Here is an 18,591-nt window from a genome sequence, read left to right as displayed (position 1 = left end):
TGGTTGGCCGGATTAAGGAGAGTGACGGTGGTGGTGGTCGGAGATGGGTTCTCCTCCCTCTCTCTCTCTTTCTCTGCTATCCCTCTTGCAGCTCAATGAAAATGGGTCCCTCCAAAAACCCTAATTTGTTGGGTTTTGTAGCAAAGGGAAGTAATAAATTTACCCCCCCTCCGATTCACTTGGGCAGCCCCTTTCTATGCATTATCACTATTCTTCTATACTAGCAGGGGGTGGCTCGGGTAGAATATGGGTGATATGAAAAGGAAGATTCCCTTTTTCTTGCACAATCCTAGCCTTCTATTTGATCTAAGGGGCCTTAGGGGTTGCTTCCTACCAAAGCTACGCAGGGATTACAAAAATGCCCTTCTTAAGATAATGAATCCCATAGAAATCCTTTGGCTTTTATAATAAAAGGGGGGGGATATTTGCACACCCATGCCTGGACAATTCACCCCAACACATCCATCTTTGATTATTGCACACACTCCGCTTGTCTTATTTTCCATTTCTCGCCCGATTGCCCCGAAATTTTGCAGGGATAATCTTGGGAACACAAACGACCTCTCGGGGAATTTGTACCCACGAATGTGGGCCATATGCTGACGAAAATTTAAGCTTTCCTCTCATTCCGGGCCCACTCTCTCTGGGAATTACTCAACTCTGAAATCTCGACTCTACCTTAGGGGCTTTAGGGCCTGGTCAAAATGGGGTGTCTACAATACGTAATACACTGACATAGGGTAGGATCACCTACCTTAAGCGCAATCTCCAAGAAATACTTTGCAAGGTCAAGATTGATGCAGGTGTAACCACTAGCTCAATTAATACCCAAGTCTAGGGAAGGATCAACTTCTTTAAGGAATTCCGTCGAACACCCTATGTAGCATCAAATTTCAGTAAGGTTTATTCTAGAAGATATCAACTAGTAAAAATCATTTAGGCCTCGGATATGGTTCAAATATGATCACCGAAACCACTAAGCTCCATAGTTTATGATAAAAGCCAAAGGTCAAACTAAGGAATTCAACTTCCTGGACATTTTAGTACCCATAGCTCAATTGGAGACATCATAACCAATGTTGGTTCTATTATTAGAGAATAGCCATAAGGCATAGCATGATGATCTGAACCGTCCAATTCATGCCTAGGGTAGCCAAATGCCATATGGAGTGAAATTAATTCACTTTTGGTTCCATTTATGAAAACTTAATGATCAGCTATAGTGGAAATTGAGAGGGCTTTTACAATCAATTTGTACTTTCCAAAGAAGACATTTAAATTAAAATGCAGCCTTTAAACAATGGCTAGGGATTTGTTAATTTTTAAGACAAATTACATTTTTTGAAGCTAAGTCTCAAGATTAACAAAAAGATCCCCCCTAAAGCATAGGGAGATGAGAAAGAGGTTGGTGGATGAAATGAAACCTAGAGTTATCGGACTGTTGAGGTGGAAGGTTACTCACCTCTCGCTGCAAAGACCAAGCAATAGTAGGCTTTTTCCCGGTTGAGAAGGGACGGTGACAACCAATTGTGGTCATGATAAAGGTGACTACAGGTATCAGATAGAGGGTCCAAGGACAGCAAGCTTCCTCTTACAATTCCCACCAAAGAGGACACAGAACTGCCAAGGTATTTCAGAACCCCAAGAGAGGAGGCTAAACAATGCAAATGAATGGCGGACGGGCTGAAACAACTAGCAATAGGGGCTGCTTGTATTGGATTAGAATCCAATAGCATTAAACTATAGGCGATGCTGTAGATGAGGGCACAACACAAGGTGGTTGCTGTCATTCAAGGAAGAGGGGAAAAATGATGCCTTGAAAGAGAACTAATCTAGTCTCTGATATTATCTTCAATTGAGAGAAAAGACCAACAATGGTCTCTTGTCCAAAGTCAATCCTCTTCATACATGCTAGGTGACTCATTTTTCCATAAGGCTTGATTTGTACGAAAGGCAACTGCCTTGATCGACCATGCAACAATTAAATTTGATTTGGCAAAATTTCCTTCCTTGCATATTACAAAAAGGTAAGCAATTTAATTGGGTTAGGTAACTTGCCTTCCTTGCCCATGGCCAACCCAACACACCAATCCAAATTGCCTTGCTTGCCCACCATGCTATATTTAGTTAAGAAATTAATTGGCTATTCTTATGGCAAGAAATCATGGCCATCCAAATTTCAAAGAAGGCACTAACGGATTTGGTCATCTCTCCTACTTTCCCTTTATAAACAAGATTGATATGGGAATATCATTCTTTACACTTTTCTTTAAGAACTTCTATTTAGGATCCTACAGTACCTTACTAGTCCAATAATCATCATGGCCTTTAAAAATTACAACACTTCTAATTCAATTTCTAGTCACCGAAATTGAAATCCCTAATGAGCACACAAAAATCTTGTCCTTACTTTATTTATGGCATTTGTTTAAAAGCATAGCTACTTTTAATAAAACATGAGATACACGATTTGATAGTGACACCCATTAGAAAGCAAATAGCTAATTTGATAAGGACAACTATATATATAAAAAAATTATTACTTGGAACCGGGTATTACAATATACATTTGTATTTGGAAATCTCCAGATAAAATTCATGTTGCATGAATTTTATGGAAAATTTTGGAAAGGAAAAATATTTCTAAAATTTTCTACTCCTTTTTTACAAACAACAAATTAATTTGAACCAACCCTATTCAATTTTTATTTAGAGGGACCTTTTATGATGATATCCACCTAAATTACCTATAATCGTATCACTTTCCTCTAGATCTAGGAAAGAAAATAATTCCAAGAACAAAATTCTCTAAAAAAAATTGTTTTTCTTGCAATCCAAACAGAGGGGAATGATACTATGAGAGTCCTCAAAATAAGAAGCCATATCTAAGCCCCTGCATCAGTGCATCCTAACCATTTAGATGGTTGGCCCTACCATAGAGACCAAAGGAAAAAATAGCCATATTTATTAAAGATCACAACTATCAAATCAATCGTGTGCAAATGAACCATTAACATTGGAGCTGATTGATCGAATGGTTATGATTACTCGATCAGAGGGACGTAGTATGCCCTCTTATTAGAGCTTCTCCCAGTATCATTTCCTAAGAAATTACATTCTCACCCCTCCAGTGTCTAAAAGACTAATACCTCTCATAAACCTGTGAATATCAAAATTCAAAACTAGAAAAATACAAAGGCAAAACTAGACTAAAAACAATTAAGGGTGCAACTCGAGTCGGGTTCAACCCAAATTACAGGCGAGTTGGGTTCACATAAAGCAATATCTGCTTGGATTCAGGTTGAGAAAAGGCGGAACTGATTTCGGGTTGGGTTACAGGTTGAGGCCTCAGGCAACCCGACCCAGAGAACACTCGACCCCTTATGTTCATTTAATTTCATAATTAAAGGGGTCGTTGAGTTTTGTTTTATATTTGAAAATTGTTCCAAATAGTCTTAAAACTATCCAAAATCTAACAAATTGTGGGGGACAAGACTCTTTATATTCCACCTATGCGACAAAAATACAAATTTGTAAAAAAAAAGTCAATTATGTGATGATATTTCACACTTCAAGTGTCGATGAGTTTCTCAATCCGTCGTTTAGTTTTTTGTTTTATATTTGAAAATTATTCCAAATTATCTTAAAAGTATCCAAAATTCATAAAATTGATGGGTACACTTTAAAACTCATTATCTTCCCTTTATATGAGAGAAAATATTATTTTTTTAATTATATGATGGCATTTCAATTTTGTAAGTGTTGTTGAGTTTCTAAAAATTTATTGCATTGGTCAATGCCTACCTAAAAGGGAGAAACCAAAATTATAAAATATTACAAAAAAGAGTTGTAGAATGGTTGATTGGGTTGCAGCGTAGAAAGAAAACATTTTAGTCTACAAAGATAGCACAAGTGTCATTTCTAATGGTTGTAGAAGGGTAGAAATGTTTTTTTTCCTCGTACAACATTTGAGTACACAAGTAATTTAAAACGGTGTCTGATAGGAAGTTGCAGGAATAACCGAATAAATTATACATGTTGGGGATAAAACCAGGCGACCGGCCAGATGATGATATGTGGCAGCAAACCCACAAGAGCCCAAAGCCGTCACTGCCTTATCCAACTCAACAAGAGAATGGCCAGGTATGCATTCACTTTCACTTAGACTTTGGTTCCTGAATTAACGCATGAGATATGAGTTTCGTGAGCTACTTCTGCGAAGAAATCGAGTTTAATTTAATTATCCTTAGTGTTTTGGAATGGAGTGGCTGCTATAAATTTAATGATGCAATGCCAATTCTGTACGGGCTCCTCACTACAACAAAAATGGTTTTTAGCAGCGGGCACGACCGCTGCTCAAAACAGACTCAACCGCTACCATTACATTTAGTAGCGGTTAAATAACCGCTACTAAATCTCGAGTCGCTATATGTTATGGCAGCGGTTATCACCGCTGCTACATCGACTGCTTGTGTATGAAACTATTTAGCAGCGGTTATCACCGCTACTGTTTTCAACCTTCGGAGTCTAGGTTCGCCAATATAGCAGCGGTCTAAACCGCTGCTAAATTTGTTACTTTCACTAGAGGTCTAATTAGAAGCAGTCTTAACCGCTTCTAAATATCTAACTATGGAGTTTGTTTAGCAGCATATAGCAGCGGTCTTAACCGCTGCTAAAGTTGTTACATACACTAGCGGTACCATTAGCAGCGGTGACAACCGCTACTAAATATCTAACAATGGACTGGGTTTTGCAGCATACAGCAAAGGTCATGATCGCCGCTAAAAGGTACATTTTTAAAAATTTTAATTTTCAGCAGATCCCAAAACACGGGAATAACAAATTTGTTTGATACATAACCTGTTTTACAATTAGAACCTGTTATATACACATCACATTTATAAAAACCAAAAACTATACTATTTCAATCGATCAATGTTCACATCAACATTAAAAAAAATGTGTTTACATCACTGGACAAATGTTACCAACATGAACAACATGAACAAATGTTCCCAACATGAACAAATGTTCCTCATAACCTGTCTTCTCAACATGAACAAATGTTTCTCAAGTTTTCACTGGCACTCCCTATGGAACTTTAGCCAACAAAGAAAAACAAGCCTTGAGTATTTCTTGCCACAAAAAGTTTGCCCAACAAAACTGAAATTTCCACATAATTGCCAAATGAGATTTGCCCAAATGGAGCCAAATTTTCAAATACATACATATTGCCAAAGGAGATGTGCCCTACAAACCCAAATATTCTTGAATTGCTTATTTCCAAGAGATTTGCACAATAAAACCAAATTTTCCTGAGGAACCCATTGCCAAAGAAGATATGCCCATTCTAAAGAATCTTTTACTGCCAAAGGAGACTTGCCCAGCAAAGCCAAACTTTTCTTGAATATTTATCTTTGAGAGCTTTCCAAAGAACCAATGCCCATCTGCGAGTAAATGTTCCAAAATGATACTATCTAAGATAGTGAAGAACACAAATTCAAGCCACTTTATTGAAGCAGCAATGAAAAGTTATATCCGCTGTACTGAAATAGCTGTCACTTCAATGATATCGAGGTGAAGCTGTCAACAATTTCTTCGTAGTAGTCGAAACTCGAAAGTATTGACCCATTCATCGAATCATCAGCCCTGTAATAACAGTGTTAGTAAGCAATTTCTTTGAAACCCCAAGGAATATGCATATGTAAACTCTCAACTTTCAACTTTCTTACTTTTCTACGTGACTTTCTTTTTTCAGTGAATTGAATAAAAGGCACAGTTTTAAACTTTACCCAACTCACTACAATAATGCCATGCATGGACAATTTGTTTAAGTTTTGCGTGGCTCAGAAAAAAAAAGGATCAAACTGAGCATACAGTTTAACTTAAAATTTAATTTCTAGTTTCTGCCATATATGTTTCCCAATGATGAAAGAGAATAATACTTCATATGTGAGAACCCATGTCATTATGCCAATTGTGTAAGAATGAGAAAGGAAAGACCAACTTTTTCAGTGAATCTTACAGGAAAGTAGATCATTTCAAGTGAATGTGGCTAAAAATCTATCAGCCAGAGAACAATTAGTAATATGAATGACTGGTGGAGGACAATGACACCATTTTAGATTTTTTTTAAATCTAACGAACAAGTGTTGTGGTGCGGTACAATTTCTTCGTAGAACTCACCCCTAAAAGCTAGCTGTTAGAGGGAGGGCGCCCATTCCCTTATAACCCATCCCCATCTATTTCAATTTACCGATGTGGGACTATTTGCTTTTGCGTGGAAACCCAACACATGGTTTATGCCAGACGTTACTAAAAAATTCACCAGGAAGCAAGGTACATTTGGGATCAGATAAAACTTGTTATGAACTATGAAACAGTAGAAACCTCGCTATACCTCACAATGTAGTGGTATTTAGCTAAAGTAGGATTATCAAATCCTAAAAAGTTCAAGCTGGATCCTAAGACTATTAATTATATTGGTTATGCACATTACAATTGTGCAAATGGATCCAATGTGGATGAATGGAAGGAGGGGGAAAAAACTTAGATAAGTTGTCTAAATCTGTAAAAAAATATTTAATTAGATCATGCCAAAAAAACTAACGTTAAAATAGAGGAAAAATCAAATTTGAAAGTCAAGTATGTGTGGATCCTTTCTTGTCCTTGGACTTCCCGTGATCACTGATGAAATTATATATCATTAATTTGCAGAAATGTCAAACTTGATACATGAGCTTTTGCCCAAGACATTCTTGATTTCTCGATCAAGTACAAACACTAAGGCAGCATCTCTTCTAAAACATAGCTGTCTTCCTGTGTATGCCTTGTCATTCTTGTTACTCAGAAGTAGTTGATTCCATTATGAACAGAATGCTGGTAGGTCAATTCTTATATAGTAGTAAGGATAAGATTCTGCCATAATTGTGTCTAAATATGCTCTTGATTTTGAGGTTTGTGAATGCAAGTTGCATAAGCATAAATCTCTAGCTGTGGTATCCTGTACAAGACTCAAATGACAACGACAATGGCTAGTGAGATCATATGCAATTCAGCCCTCAAAGTTCATCCAAGAGCCTAACACTTATTTACAGTTTTCGGTATGAGCCTAAGCCTTGGTTTCCTATGGTTTTGTTTTTTACTGAATTAGGGTTTCTATTATGTCAGTTTTTATCATATAATATATCCTCTCATGAAATTCCCCATCAACATTATTTTTTGCAACGTCCCATAAAGGAAAAAAAGTGTTTTTCTGTGTAAAATAATTAATGAATATGCTCGTTCTTTTGTTGGACCAACCCAATTAATATCATAGCTATAATGTTTTAATCATCTTTTTATCTTATATGATCGTAGCAGGTTCTTTAAAATCCAAATTCAAAGCTTATTGATCAAACATGAGTCATGCTGAGATGAAACCAATCGAGTGCAAAAGACGTCGAAAGAGTGTATTTTCGAAGAATCCTCTTTTCTCTATGGCGAGTTCCTGGATCTACATTTTTTTTTTGTATGCACCCTATTCAGTTGTGAATTCAACTAAGTTTCCTTGCTTTGTTTCTTCCTCTCTATAATTCTAACGTTGTTTTCCTCTATGATCATCCAACCGCCCTGAAATGATTGAACTTAATTCATATCTGACCACTGAGATCAGTTAATCTTTTAGCAGGCGATGAAATTCGTATGACAGCCTGCGTGTGTGACCGCCTGAGAAAGCTTCATTTCTTGATCAAATTCCCTCCGATATGATCCCTAAACATCTCCTGAAAGTTCACCTAACTCAGATCTATCAGAAGAGAAGAGAACCTACAGAGATTTACTCTCAATTCTAGATCTAAGACATCAATTTCAGGTTCACTAATAATTATTCCTGCTGTAAGTGTTGTTTCTTGGTTTCCACTTATCAATCTCATTTCGTTTGGTAAACTCTTTGCAATTTTAATTCCATTCAGTACCTAAAAGAAGTATTGGAAGAGGAAGGCCACCTAAGCAAGGGTAGGTGGCATCAAGTAGGGCTCCAACTGTACAACTTCTAGAGAGTTCCATTCTCTCTATAAATAGGGAAGCAGCTCACTTGCAAGACAATCTTGAGGGGAAGATAGAGAAAATAAATTGATCGTGCGATCATTTTCGGGAGCTCATTAGAGCTTGTGTTGAATAGGAGTTTTCTTCTAGGATTTGAGGGGAAAGTTCCTCAGAAGAGTCTTCCTCTTTCCACTACTTGTCTTGCTTGTAGGAAGAAGCTTACTTATCTACTTATGAATTCCAGATTTCTCGTCTGAATTTTGATGTCTAAATTCTGCTCTGTCTTGATCTTACATAATCAATAGTCAACGGATCAGCCAAATTTTGGCTTAATCTTACATAATCAATAGTTACAACCCCATTGGTCAGTAACTCTCTTATAGTACTATGTCTAAGTCCTATATGTCTGGACTTACCATTATAAATGTGATTATATGCTCTTGATAGTGTGGCCTGACTATCACAATGAACATAAATCGATGGCATTGGTTTAGGCCATAAAGGGATTTCCAATAATGAATTCTTAAGCCATTCTGCCTCTTTACAACATGCAGCCAATGCTACAAACTCTGCTTCCATAGAAGAAGTACTAATGCATGTTTGCTTTTTAGAAGCCCAGGAGATAGCTCCTCCACCAAGAGTGAAAATCCACCCACTGGTTGATGTATGGTCTATCCGCTTAGTTATGCAACTGGTATCAGTGTATCCTTCTATCACTGTTGGATATCCGCTATAACATAAACCATATTCTATAGTCCTTTTCAAGTATCTATATATTCTCTATATTGCATTCCAATGTGCAAAACTAGGACTACTGGTAAACCTGCTAAGTTTACCTACTACAAATGCTATGTCTGGTCTAGTACATGTCATAGCATACATGAGACTGCCAATAGCACTAGCATACTCTAGTTGAGAAATGATCCTACCATTATTAGGATATAATCTCCCACTAAGATCAATAGGTGTTGAAACAGGTGAACATTCAAAATGATTAAGTCTTTTGAGCACCTTTTTTATATAATGAGATTGGGTTAGAATCAAACAATTTCATTCCTTATGATTCTTATTCCCTAGATTACATATGCTTCACCCATGTCTTTCATATCAAAGTTGTGAGACAAAGATAATTTAGTACTTTGAATATATTCAATATCTGTACTAAATATTAACATGTCATCAACATATAGACATATTATAACACCTATGTTACCTTCAAACTTACTATAAATACATTTATCTGATTCATGTATTCTATAGCCATTTGACACTAAAACTTTATCAAACCTTTCATGTCATTGCTTAGGGGCTTGTTTAACGCCATATAAGGATTTGATTAGTTTACAAACCTTATGTTCTTGACTAGGTAAAATAAAACCTTCAGGTTGTTCCATGTACACTTCTTCATCAAGTTCACCATTTAAGAATGCAGTTTTAACATCCATTTGGTGAAAGTGAAATTTGTATATGGAAGCAAGAGCAATCAAGACTCTAATGGTAGAAATCCTAGCAACTGGTGCATAAGAGTCAAAGTAGTCAATACCGGGTTTTTGTGTAAACCCTTTGGCAACTAGTCTTGCCTTAAACTTCTCTATTGACCCATCTACTCTCATCTTCTTCTTGAAGATCCACTTACAACCTATTGGTTTTGACCCAGGAGGTAGGTCAACCAAGATCCAAGTCTTATTTTCCATGATTGAATCCATTTCGTCATTAATTGTTTCCTTCCAAAAGGCAGCATCTTGTGATTTTATGGCTTCTTCATAGGATTTAGGATCACTTTCTATATTTAGATCTAACATGATCGAAGTTTTGAGTTTTTCTCTTGCTCCTACTAGATAGGTAACAAAGTCAGGACCAAAACTCTTTTCTTTTCGATCTCTTTTCCTTCTTCTTATTTCACTAGTTTCACTTACTTCTCTTTGAAGTTCTATAGGGGATTTCAAGGAAGTACTAGACTCAACTTCCTTTGGACTAGAAGTAAATCTATTTTCATAGAAAATAGCATCTCTTGACTCAACTATGGTGTTTACTTCAAGAAAGTCATTGGCTTCTATCACTAGAAACCTATAGGCCTTACTGTGAATGGCATATCCTAAAAAGATACATTCAATATCTTTCTCTCCTAACTTTCTTAACTTAGGCTTAGGGTCTTTAACTATAGCCCTACTACCCCAAACTTTAAGGTAACTTAGTTTGGTTTTCTTTTCTTCCAAAACTCATAAGGGGTTACACTAGAGTTTTTACTTGGAACTCTATTCAAAATGTGACAAGCCGTAAGTAAGGCTTCTCCCCAAAAACTTTTGTCTAGACCAGAGTTTAAAATCATTGCATTTACCATTTCTGTTAAAGTCCTATTCTTTCTTTCTGCCACTCGATTTTGTTGTGGAGTATATGGGGCAGTTGTTTCATGAATAATGCCTTCCGATTCGCAAAAATCAGGAAAGTAATATTCACCACCCCTATCGGATCTTAGGCACTTAATATTTGATCCACATTGATTTTCTACTTCAGTTTTATATACTTTAAACTTTTCTAAAACTTCATTTTTGTGACTAAGGAGATATACATAACAGTACTTTAAATAGTCATCAATGAAAGTGACAAAGTACTTTTTGCCTCCTCTAGTGGGGACACTATGTATATCACATACGTCACTATGAACAAGGTCTAACAAGTTATTATTCCTATAACCCTTAGGAAATGATTTTGTTACGATCTTCGTTTGCATGCATATCTTGCATTTGTCTACCAAGTCATGTTGATACTTAGGAATTAATTCTAATTTAACCATATCATCCATGTTCCTAGTATTAACATGTCCTAAGCGACTATGCCATAAAGATAAAGAAGAATCAACAACATAAGCAAACACATTTACTTTATTGATATTCAATTTGAACATTCCCTCATACATATATCCCTTTCCAACAAAGGTACCCCCTTTAGAAAGAATAAATTTTCAGACTCAAATACTAGTTTGAAGCCATTCTTGTTAAGAATGCTTCAACACACCAAATTCTTTCTAACTTCTGGTACATGATAGACATCGGTTAGAGTGCGAATTTTCCAGATGTGAATTCTAATTCCACATTTTCTTTTCCTTTGACTTCTGTTGTCGACGAATTGCCCATATAGAGTACACTTCCATCTTCAGCCAATTCATAGGATGAAAACAGATTCTTGCCTTTGCAGACATGCCTTGTCGTGCCCGAGTCAATCCACCAATCATTGCCATCTTCAAGGACATTTGCCTCTGAAATCATGGCCACAAACTTTTCGTTGTTTGTTGGTGCTCCCGACTTCTTATCCTTAAGAAGTCGACACACACTCTTGTAATGGTCTGGTTTGCCACAATTGAAACAAGCCCCTTTCCTTTTCTTGTTCTTATTGAACTTCTTTTCAGGATTCTTGTTTCTCTTCCGATTGCCTTTCCCTTGTTGGTTCGATTCTTTGACATTTTCCACCAAATAAATTTTAGAGGATAGAGGTTCATGCTCTTCTTTGTTATCTCTTATCCTTGACTCTTCCTCAATCCTGAGGCATTGAGCCAAGTCCTTAAGAGACATTTCCTCTTTCTTGTGTTTAAGACTTTTTCTAAAGTCTTTCCAAGTTGGTGGAAGTTTGTCAATTACCGAAGGAACAATAAAAGAGTCATCGAGAAGAATACCTTGCAAATGTATTTGACTTACTATATGTTGAATTTCATGCAACTGATCAATAACTGGCCTATCATCTACCAATTAGAAATTCAAAAACCGACTGAAAGTAAACTTTTTGCTACTTGCATCTTCCGCCATGTACTTTGTTTCAAGTGCTGTCCAAATCTCACTTGCCGATCCCATACTTTGGTATATGTCGAAAAGTGAATCCGACATAGCGTTGAGAATGTGTCCTTTACAGATGTAATCATATTGTTCCCATTTCCGCCTTGCACGGGCCTGTGCTAGAGTCTCATTTTCAACTGCCACCAGCCTTGGAGTCGTGAGAACACGAACCACCTTGAGTGAAGTGAGAATGAAGTCCATTTTATTTTCTTCGATCCAAAGAACCGCGGTCGACCGACCATACCTTTCTGGAATTTGTTTACATTTCCAGTAACCAATCCGCGGTCGCCTGGGATACCTCGGTCGACCAGCACTGTCTTAAAATTGTTTTTATATTTTAAATAAAACTTGTGAAAACTCACTTAATTTTCTCAATATCATTTTACAAAACTCAAAACACCCTTTAAGAATAACAAGCCTTAGAGAAAATCACTAAAACTGTTTCTGCAGAAAAACAGTATTTAGTGTATTGTTTTATCTAAAACTCATCCTTTAAAACAAGAGAGTTAACAAGAAAGTAGGGGAATTTAATGCGAGAAAAGTCCATCAATCACTAACTATTAAAAGACAGATTTTCTGCTATTTTTATAGAGCCATAGATGTCTTTTCAATGTGAAAAGCATCCCTTCAAAGTACCCTTTAGATTGGTTTGTACAATGACCGTTAGATCGCACCTCTTCATGATATAACTAATTTGGATCATCCATAAAGTGTCCCTTGAGTTTGAAATCATCCATGACTGTTGGGAAGTAAAAGGACACTAAGAAATTCAAATTTGGAAGTGAAAAGTTGTGTCCACTTTTGCCCCAACGGATAGATTTTCGCGCGACCGTGGTCGACCGGGCTACCCGCGGTCACCGGCCGCTATGCTTCTGGACTTGTTATTTTTTATTATCCAAAGAACTGCGGTCGACCAGGCCTACCGCGATCGACCGGCCATACCTTTCTAGAAATCATTTATATTTTCTGTCTTTTAATAGAAAGTGATCCTAAAACCTATGAAGAAGCCATAAAATCACAAGATGCTGCCTTTTGGAAGGAAGCAATTAATGACAAAATGGTTTCAATCATGGGAAATAAGACTGTTTTCTGCAGAAAACAGTCTTTTGTGTACTTTTTAAGAACAAACTAACTTGAAAATCACGAGAGTAAGATTGTATAGAGAGGAAGAAAATACAACAATAACTAATTTTTCAGTAGTTAGAAAAGAGAGATTTCTGCTCTTTTTATAGAGCCTTAGATGTCTATTCATTAAGGAAAACATTCCTTCAAGACATCTCTTGGATTGGTTTGAATAATGACCATTTGATCAAAACCCTTTGTGATTTAAATGGTTTGGATCATCCACAAGGTGTCTCTTGTGTTGGAAAAACATCCATGACTGTTGGGAACCAAAAGACATGAAGAAAAGTTTGAAATTGGAAGTGAAAAGCCATGTTCAGTTCTTCCCAACGAATAGTTTTTCGAACATCTACGGTCGACCGGGCTATCGCGGTCGCCCGCAGGCATGCTTCCGTCCATTTTAATTTTTACAATCCAAAGAACCGCGATCAACCGGGCTTCCCGCGGTCCTGCGGTCGCCCGCCCAGACCTTACTGGAAATTGTTCATACTTCCAGGTACCAATCCACGGTCGTCTGGGATACCCCTGTCTGAAAATTATTTTTCTAATTTAATAAAACTTAAGAAAATTCTTTTAATTTTCTCTACATCATTTTGCAAAATCTCTAACAATCCCCCACCATTTTCAAAATGAAAATAAATTTCTCATCAGGCTTGAAAATCTTTTTTTTGAAAAGGATCAGGGTTGAAAATCTTATGAACTCATGGTGGGGGTATATCTCCCGGGCCTACCGCGGTCAACCGACCATACCTTTCTGGAAATTATTTATATTTTCATATTCCAATCCGTGGTCGCCCGGGAACCCCTAGTCGACCGGCCCTATCTGAAAATTTGTTTTAACTTCTTTTTATATTGATAAAACACTTTCAAATATTTTGTCTTTACCCAAAACAATTTGAAAATATCTAACAATCCTTCCTTCATTCGCGGATATGAGAAGAAGAAAAAGAATGAAACCAATCAAGTGCAAAAGACGTAGAAAAAATGTATTTTCGAAGAGAGTTAAAGGGATGAAGAAGAAGATCTTTGAGCTCGCAACTCTCTGCGATATAGATGCAGTCATGGTGTCCGTCAGTCAGATGGAGATCAGATTGAAACTTGGCCCGCCAACCGATCAGAGGTCGATCGCATATATAAACGATACAAGGACAAGGAAGAAAGTGTGAAGAATAGTGAAGATATTGCGAGCTTGTGCAAGAAAAAGATCAAGAATCTACATCAAAAGCTTGATCGGAAGCGAATTGAGCTCTATCCTTCATGGGATGACTGTTTGGACAACTTTTCACAAGACTCTCTTAAAGAACTGGCGGGTTTACTAAGTATGAAGATTGAGATGGTGAAAAAGAGATCTGAGATACTTAAATCTAGTAAAGAGAGCTTGTTGAGTAGAAAGGAAAAGGAAGATGGGCATGTAGTTGACGAAGATTGCATTGCATCTCCCATTCTCCTTCCTCTATCTGATCATATAGCATTGGGTGAGTGCATTTACAACGCACATCCTTCTTATTTTGAGATGGGTATTCCTAAACAGGTGACATCTGACTTTTGGCTGAATAATGGAAACTCCTTATCAAATTACCCAAACACATATTTAGGGGTTGGTATCCCGGAGGGCTTGGTGTCAACAGGTGACTGTTTCTTTGGTTTTACACCTTTAGATGATGACACGAATTTTGAGGAGTATTGGCTGAATAGTGGGAACTCTTCGTCAAGTTGCTCAAGCACAATTTTAGGGACTGAGACTCCAGAGGGCATGGTGTCAATGGATGATTGGTTCTTTGGTTTTACACCTTCAGGTGATAGCACTGATTTTGATTTTACACCTTCAGGTAATGTGACTGTTAACTACCACCTTCAGGGAAAAGCATAGAGCTTATAAAGTCAGCTCGTCAGAGAAATATCAAAATAAGGAAACAAAAAGAGTTCCAACAATTTTGCAAGTTACAGTGTAAATTTTTTATGTAATACCATGTTTATTCTGTAAATTGTGAATTGAAAACTCTCTCATTACCATACACTGTTCTGATATCTCAAAATAAGGAAACAAGAAGAGTTCCAACAATTTTGCAAGTTATAGTTTAAATTTTTTCTGTAGTACCATATTTATCTTGTAAATTGTGAATGAAAAACTCTCTCATTACGATACATTGTTCTGATATTAGACAAAAGCTTTAGTTTAACTTATTCTTGTGCTCTCTCATGCCAATTCTCTGTTCTGATATTAGTTATAATCTTCAGTTTAAGATGTTATGTGCTCTATCAATACACTTATCTGTTCTGATATTAGATGAGAACTTCAGTTTAACTTGTTCTTGCGCTAGACTTTTGATGCCCTCTGATGAACTACGAAATTTATAGGGTGCATCTTGTGTTGTGATGGGTGATGGGGCTAAGCTTTATTTAGAAGTTTGTATAATGCAACTATTTGCAACTGTTCTAACTTTTCCCCAACTATTTAGAAGTGTGTATAATGCAACTATTTGCAGTAGTTAAAATTGTGTATAGTTTAACTCTCGGATGGTGCTCTAACTTTGCCTATAGTAATTTAATGTCTGGTGGCTTTAATTTTTTTTGCCACAAGAATATGAAAGAAGAAATACCATTAGGTACCCAAAAACAAAAGAGAAACTATAGGAAGATGAGGGTGGTTTTAGGTGTTTCAATTCCTTTGGGACAAATAGGATTATTACTGTCCATGAAATAATTCCTGTCCTGTTACCTTTCATCCGACCCTAGTTTTGAATCCAGATCAGTTGTATTGGAGTAAATCCTGTTCAGATCAGAGTCTCTAGGCCCGATCCAATGGATCCATTGGGCTGTCATGGCCATTGGCAACCTTGCTCTTAATATCTTAAACAGAAAAGAGAATGCCATATGCCAAGCTTAGTGAGTTGATTTTTCATGTTTCCACACTAGAATTTGGCCCAGTTATCTGCAGTAACATGAAAAATGGTCTCATCCATCACACCACACTCTTCACCTGAATCCATAATCCCATAGAAAGATCCTGAAACAGGCCAATCACACTTATGATTAGAACTGCAATAAAAAAATATGGAATGAAAATACCTACAGGAGTACTACTAAATCCCATAACTTACATTTAGTCGGAGTACGAATGATCAACCTTGCAACCATATATGGCACATCCGAAGCAATGGGCTCAATTTGTAATGTAAACTGATCCCACTGTGAGATGTATCCATTTGCATAACTTAAATCCCCAGTATGGAAAACTATATCAATATCCTTCAAGTCCTGAATAAGCTAGTCAGTGATAATTGTTATATTCATTGAATTTCCTAACTTAAACAGCCCAGTTGACAATTGTTATATTTGCATAACTTAAACAGCCCTATTGATAATTGTTATATTCATTGAATTTCCTATCTTTACTGGAGCTTTTCTTTAGATCTGTCTGCTTCTCCTATTTCTAGCAATTGCCATTCAGTTTTTTGTCTTAAATGTTCTGTAAAAGTCTAAAATCATCAAGATCTTTCTTTAAGCAGTTCTATGCCCTGTCTATTGTCAGAGATACGAGATCCTCTTGCATTTATGTATGATCTAAAATTTCGTTGATCTATCCTTAGTTTAGAGCAGGGAGACCACTCAACCTATTAAAGCATTTGCCTTCCATAGGCTCTCACCATCTAATGACAATCATTTTTTGCAAGAATTTCAAACCTCTATGTCTGTATTCTACAATTAAACTAGAATTTCCCTTACAGTCTAATCTCTCCTGTAGTTCAAATTGAATCTTACTTTTCTCATCAGCTGGCTCACATCAAGAACTCAATGATATGTCTAATTTTTATTTTCCCTCCATGTAATCTCATTGCTTTAATGCGATTTCTTTAAACAAAGAAAAATAGTTTGGCACTGCCTACAGCTATTATGCCAATCTCCACCCCTAAAAAATAGATTTATCTATAGTTGCTTATCTTCTACATGTTTTAATAGGGTGGGTCCCACCGGCAACTATCCCCACCCAAACCCATGCATAGGCTGGGCCCACCATTTTACACCATTCATAGCATGGTCCAGGAATGATAGTATCGATGAAGGTTGTCATGAAAACCTGTGGCTGTTATGCTGAATGCAAATTGAACTAATTAAAGTATTTATGGATGAATCCACTTAAGTGCAATTATAATAAACATGTCAGTCAAAGTAGAGGTACTAAGGAGCAGTGGTTGGTCACTGAGTTCTGTATATGGAACAGATATTTCTATCTTTTGGCAATGTGAGATCCCCCTTTATACTTCACCGATGCCATAATACTATATTTTTTCCTTTTATTATACGATTTAAGCCCACTAAATTTTATGTAATATGTATAGGTAGTCGATGCCCTGTGACATTGTATTGGCTACAGCAAGAAATGTATCAACAGTGATTGTTCATCAGGTTCAAAATCTGTTTTTTTTTAATGCTATTTTGTCATGAAATTTTGTTCTTCCATACCAAAACATATCCAAAAAAAGAGCAGTGTTTCACTTGTGACTTAGAGAGTCTTGTTTTGATGGCAAAGGAAGGGAAGTCCCCTCAATCCCTGGTCAGGATATTCTCACAAATTCAATGCATTAGAAATAATCTTGGTCATGGGAAGGAAGAAGATGCCCATAAAATTTTAAGGTTTGCTATGGATAAACTTTAATGTGTGCGCCTCAAAGGAGGGTGGTGTTGAGGGCAGTGAGTACACCAGCAGAAGAAATTACTTTGATTCAACTGATTTTTTTATCTAAGATAATGATAGCATGACAAGAACGTGGTGATGCTGATGATGTAGCAGTTGAATCCTGAATAAAAAATAAAGCCACAGAGAAGATTTGTCCCCTGAAGCCAAGGTATGAGAAACTCTAATGAAGTTAATAGTTTTGCTTCTTTTGTATTCTAAACTCTGATAAAGTTAATGATTTTGCTTCTTTTGTATTCTTGTATGAGTTGGAATGTGAGCTTATTTATTTTGTTACTATTGTCCTTTGTTGTTAGTTTTGAAGCAAATGTCCTTATGTAGTTCATGTATTAATCTCATATCTTGTTTTTTGAAAAAAAAAAAAAAACAGAATATTGGCAGGTCAATTCTTATATAGTAGTTGAGTCTTCTTGGATGCACATAACTTGTTTTTATTGCATCTAGATCAACAATTTCAAAATTGACGATGAGCATCTCAGACGTCCTGAAATAAAATTCAGGGTTGCTGTTGTCCTTGACAACAAAATTATTTCAAACGGTGCATCCAAGGATCAATGTAGTAAATTAATCAAGTGTTAGAGATCATCTTGAACATGAAGCATCTAGATGCCCGTTGATATGAAAGAGGTCATCTTGGAAGTGTATGCCCTGTTTGGGGCCGGTCCCATTGCTTTAGATATATCATATTTGGCTATGTCAATACAAACCAACTCTTTTTTATTTCTGTGGCAGGGCTTAGTCACATGGAGATAGCAGAAGGTGAAGGGAGAAAAATAATGAGAGGGGATGAGGCAGTGAGGAGAGATTTATGTTAGAGTAGAGGCATTTCTCGAGAAAGAATCAGCTCATTGTGGGTACTCCATGCAAGGTGCAATTTGGTCTTAGTATTAAGTCGGCACTAAAGAGGACACTTAGCCAGGA

General features: G+C 36.7%; 1 protein-coding gene and 1 long non-coding RNA gene across 2 annotated transcripts; one reads left to right on the top strand and one right to left on the bottom strand.

The window, feature by feature from the left end:
* Window positions 1–13,933: 13,933 nt before the first annotated feature.
* Window positions 13,934–18,581, top strand: LOC143857255 (uncharacterized). Its single transcript, XM_077367670.1, has 2 exons — window positions 13,934–14,770; window positions 18,403–18,581. Exons 1-2 carry the CDS (start codon window positions 14,296–14,298, stop codon window positions 18,483–18,485), a joined length of 558 nt encoding a protein of 185 aa, XP_077223785.1. The 5' UTR covers window positions 13,934–14,295; the 3' UTR covers window positions 18,486–18,581.
* Window positions 15,461–17,359, bottom strand: LOC143857256 (uncharacterized). Its single transcript, XR_013238560.1, has 2 exons — window positions 16,076–17,359; window positions 15,461–15,981 (listed from the first exon to the last, which is right to left on the bottom strand). It is a non-coding gene; the product is annotated as an uncharacterized LOC143857256 (long non-coding RNA).
* Window positions 18,582–18,591: the final 10 nt, after the last annotated feature.

This window comes from Tasmannia lanceolata, unplaced genomic scaffold (genome assembly GCF_043159265.1).
Source record: "Tasmannia lanceolata isolate RefF3 unplaced genomic scaffold, GAP_Taslan_0.1 ptg000024l, whole genome shotgun sequence".
In the NCBI taxonomy this organism is placed as follows: Eukaryota; Viridiplantae; Streptophyta; class Magnoliopsida; order Canellales; family Winteraceae; genus Tasmannia; species Tasmannia lanceolata.
Note: the sequence above shows the minus strand (reverse complement) of the source record. Positions and strands in the feature narration are given on the sequence as shown.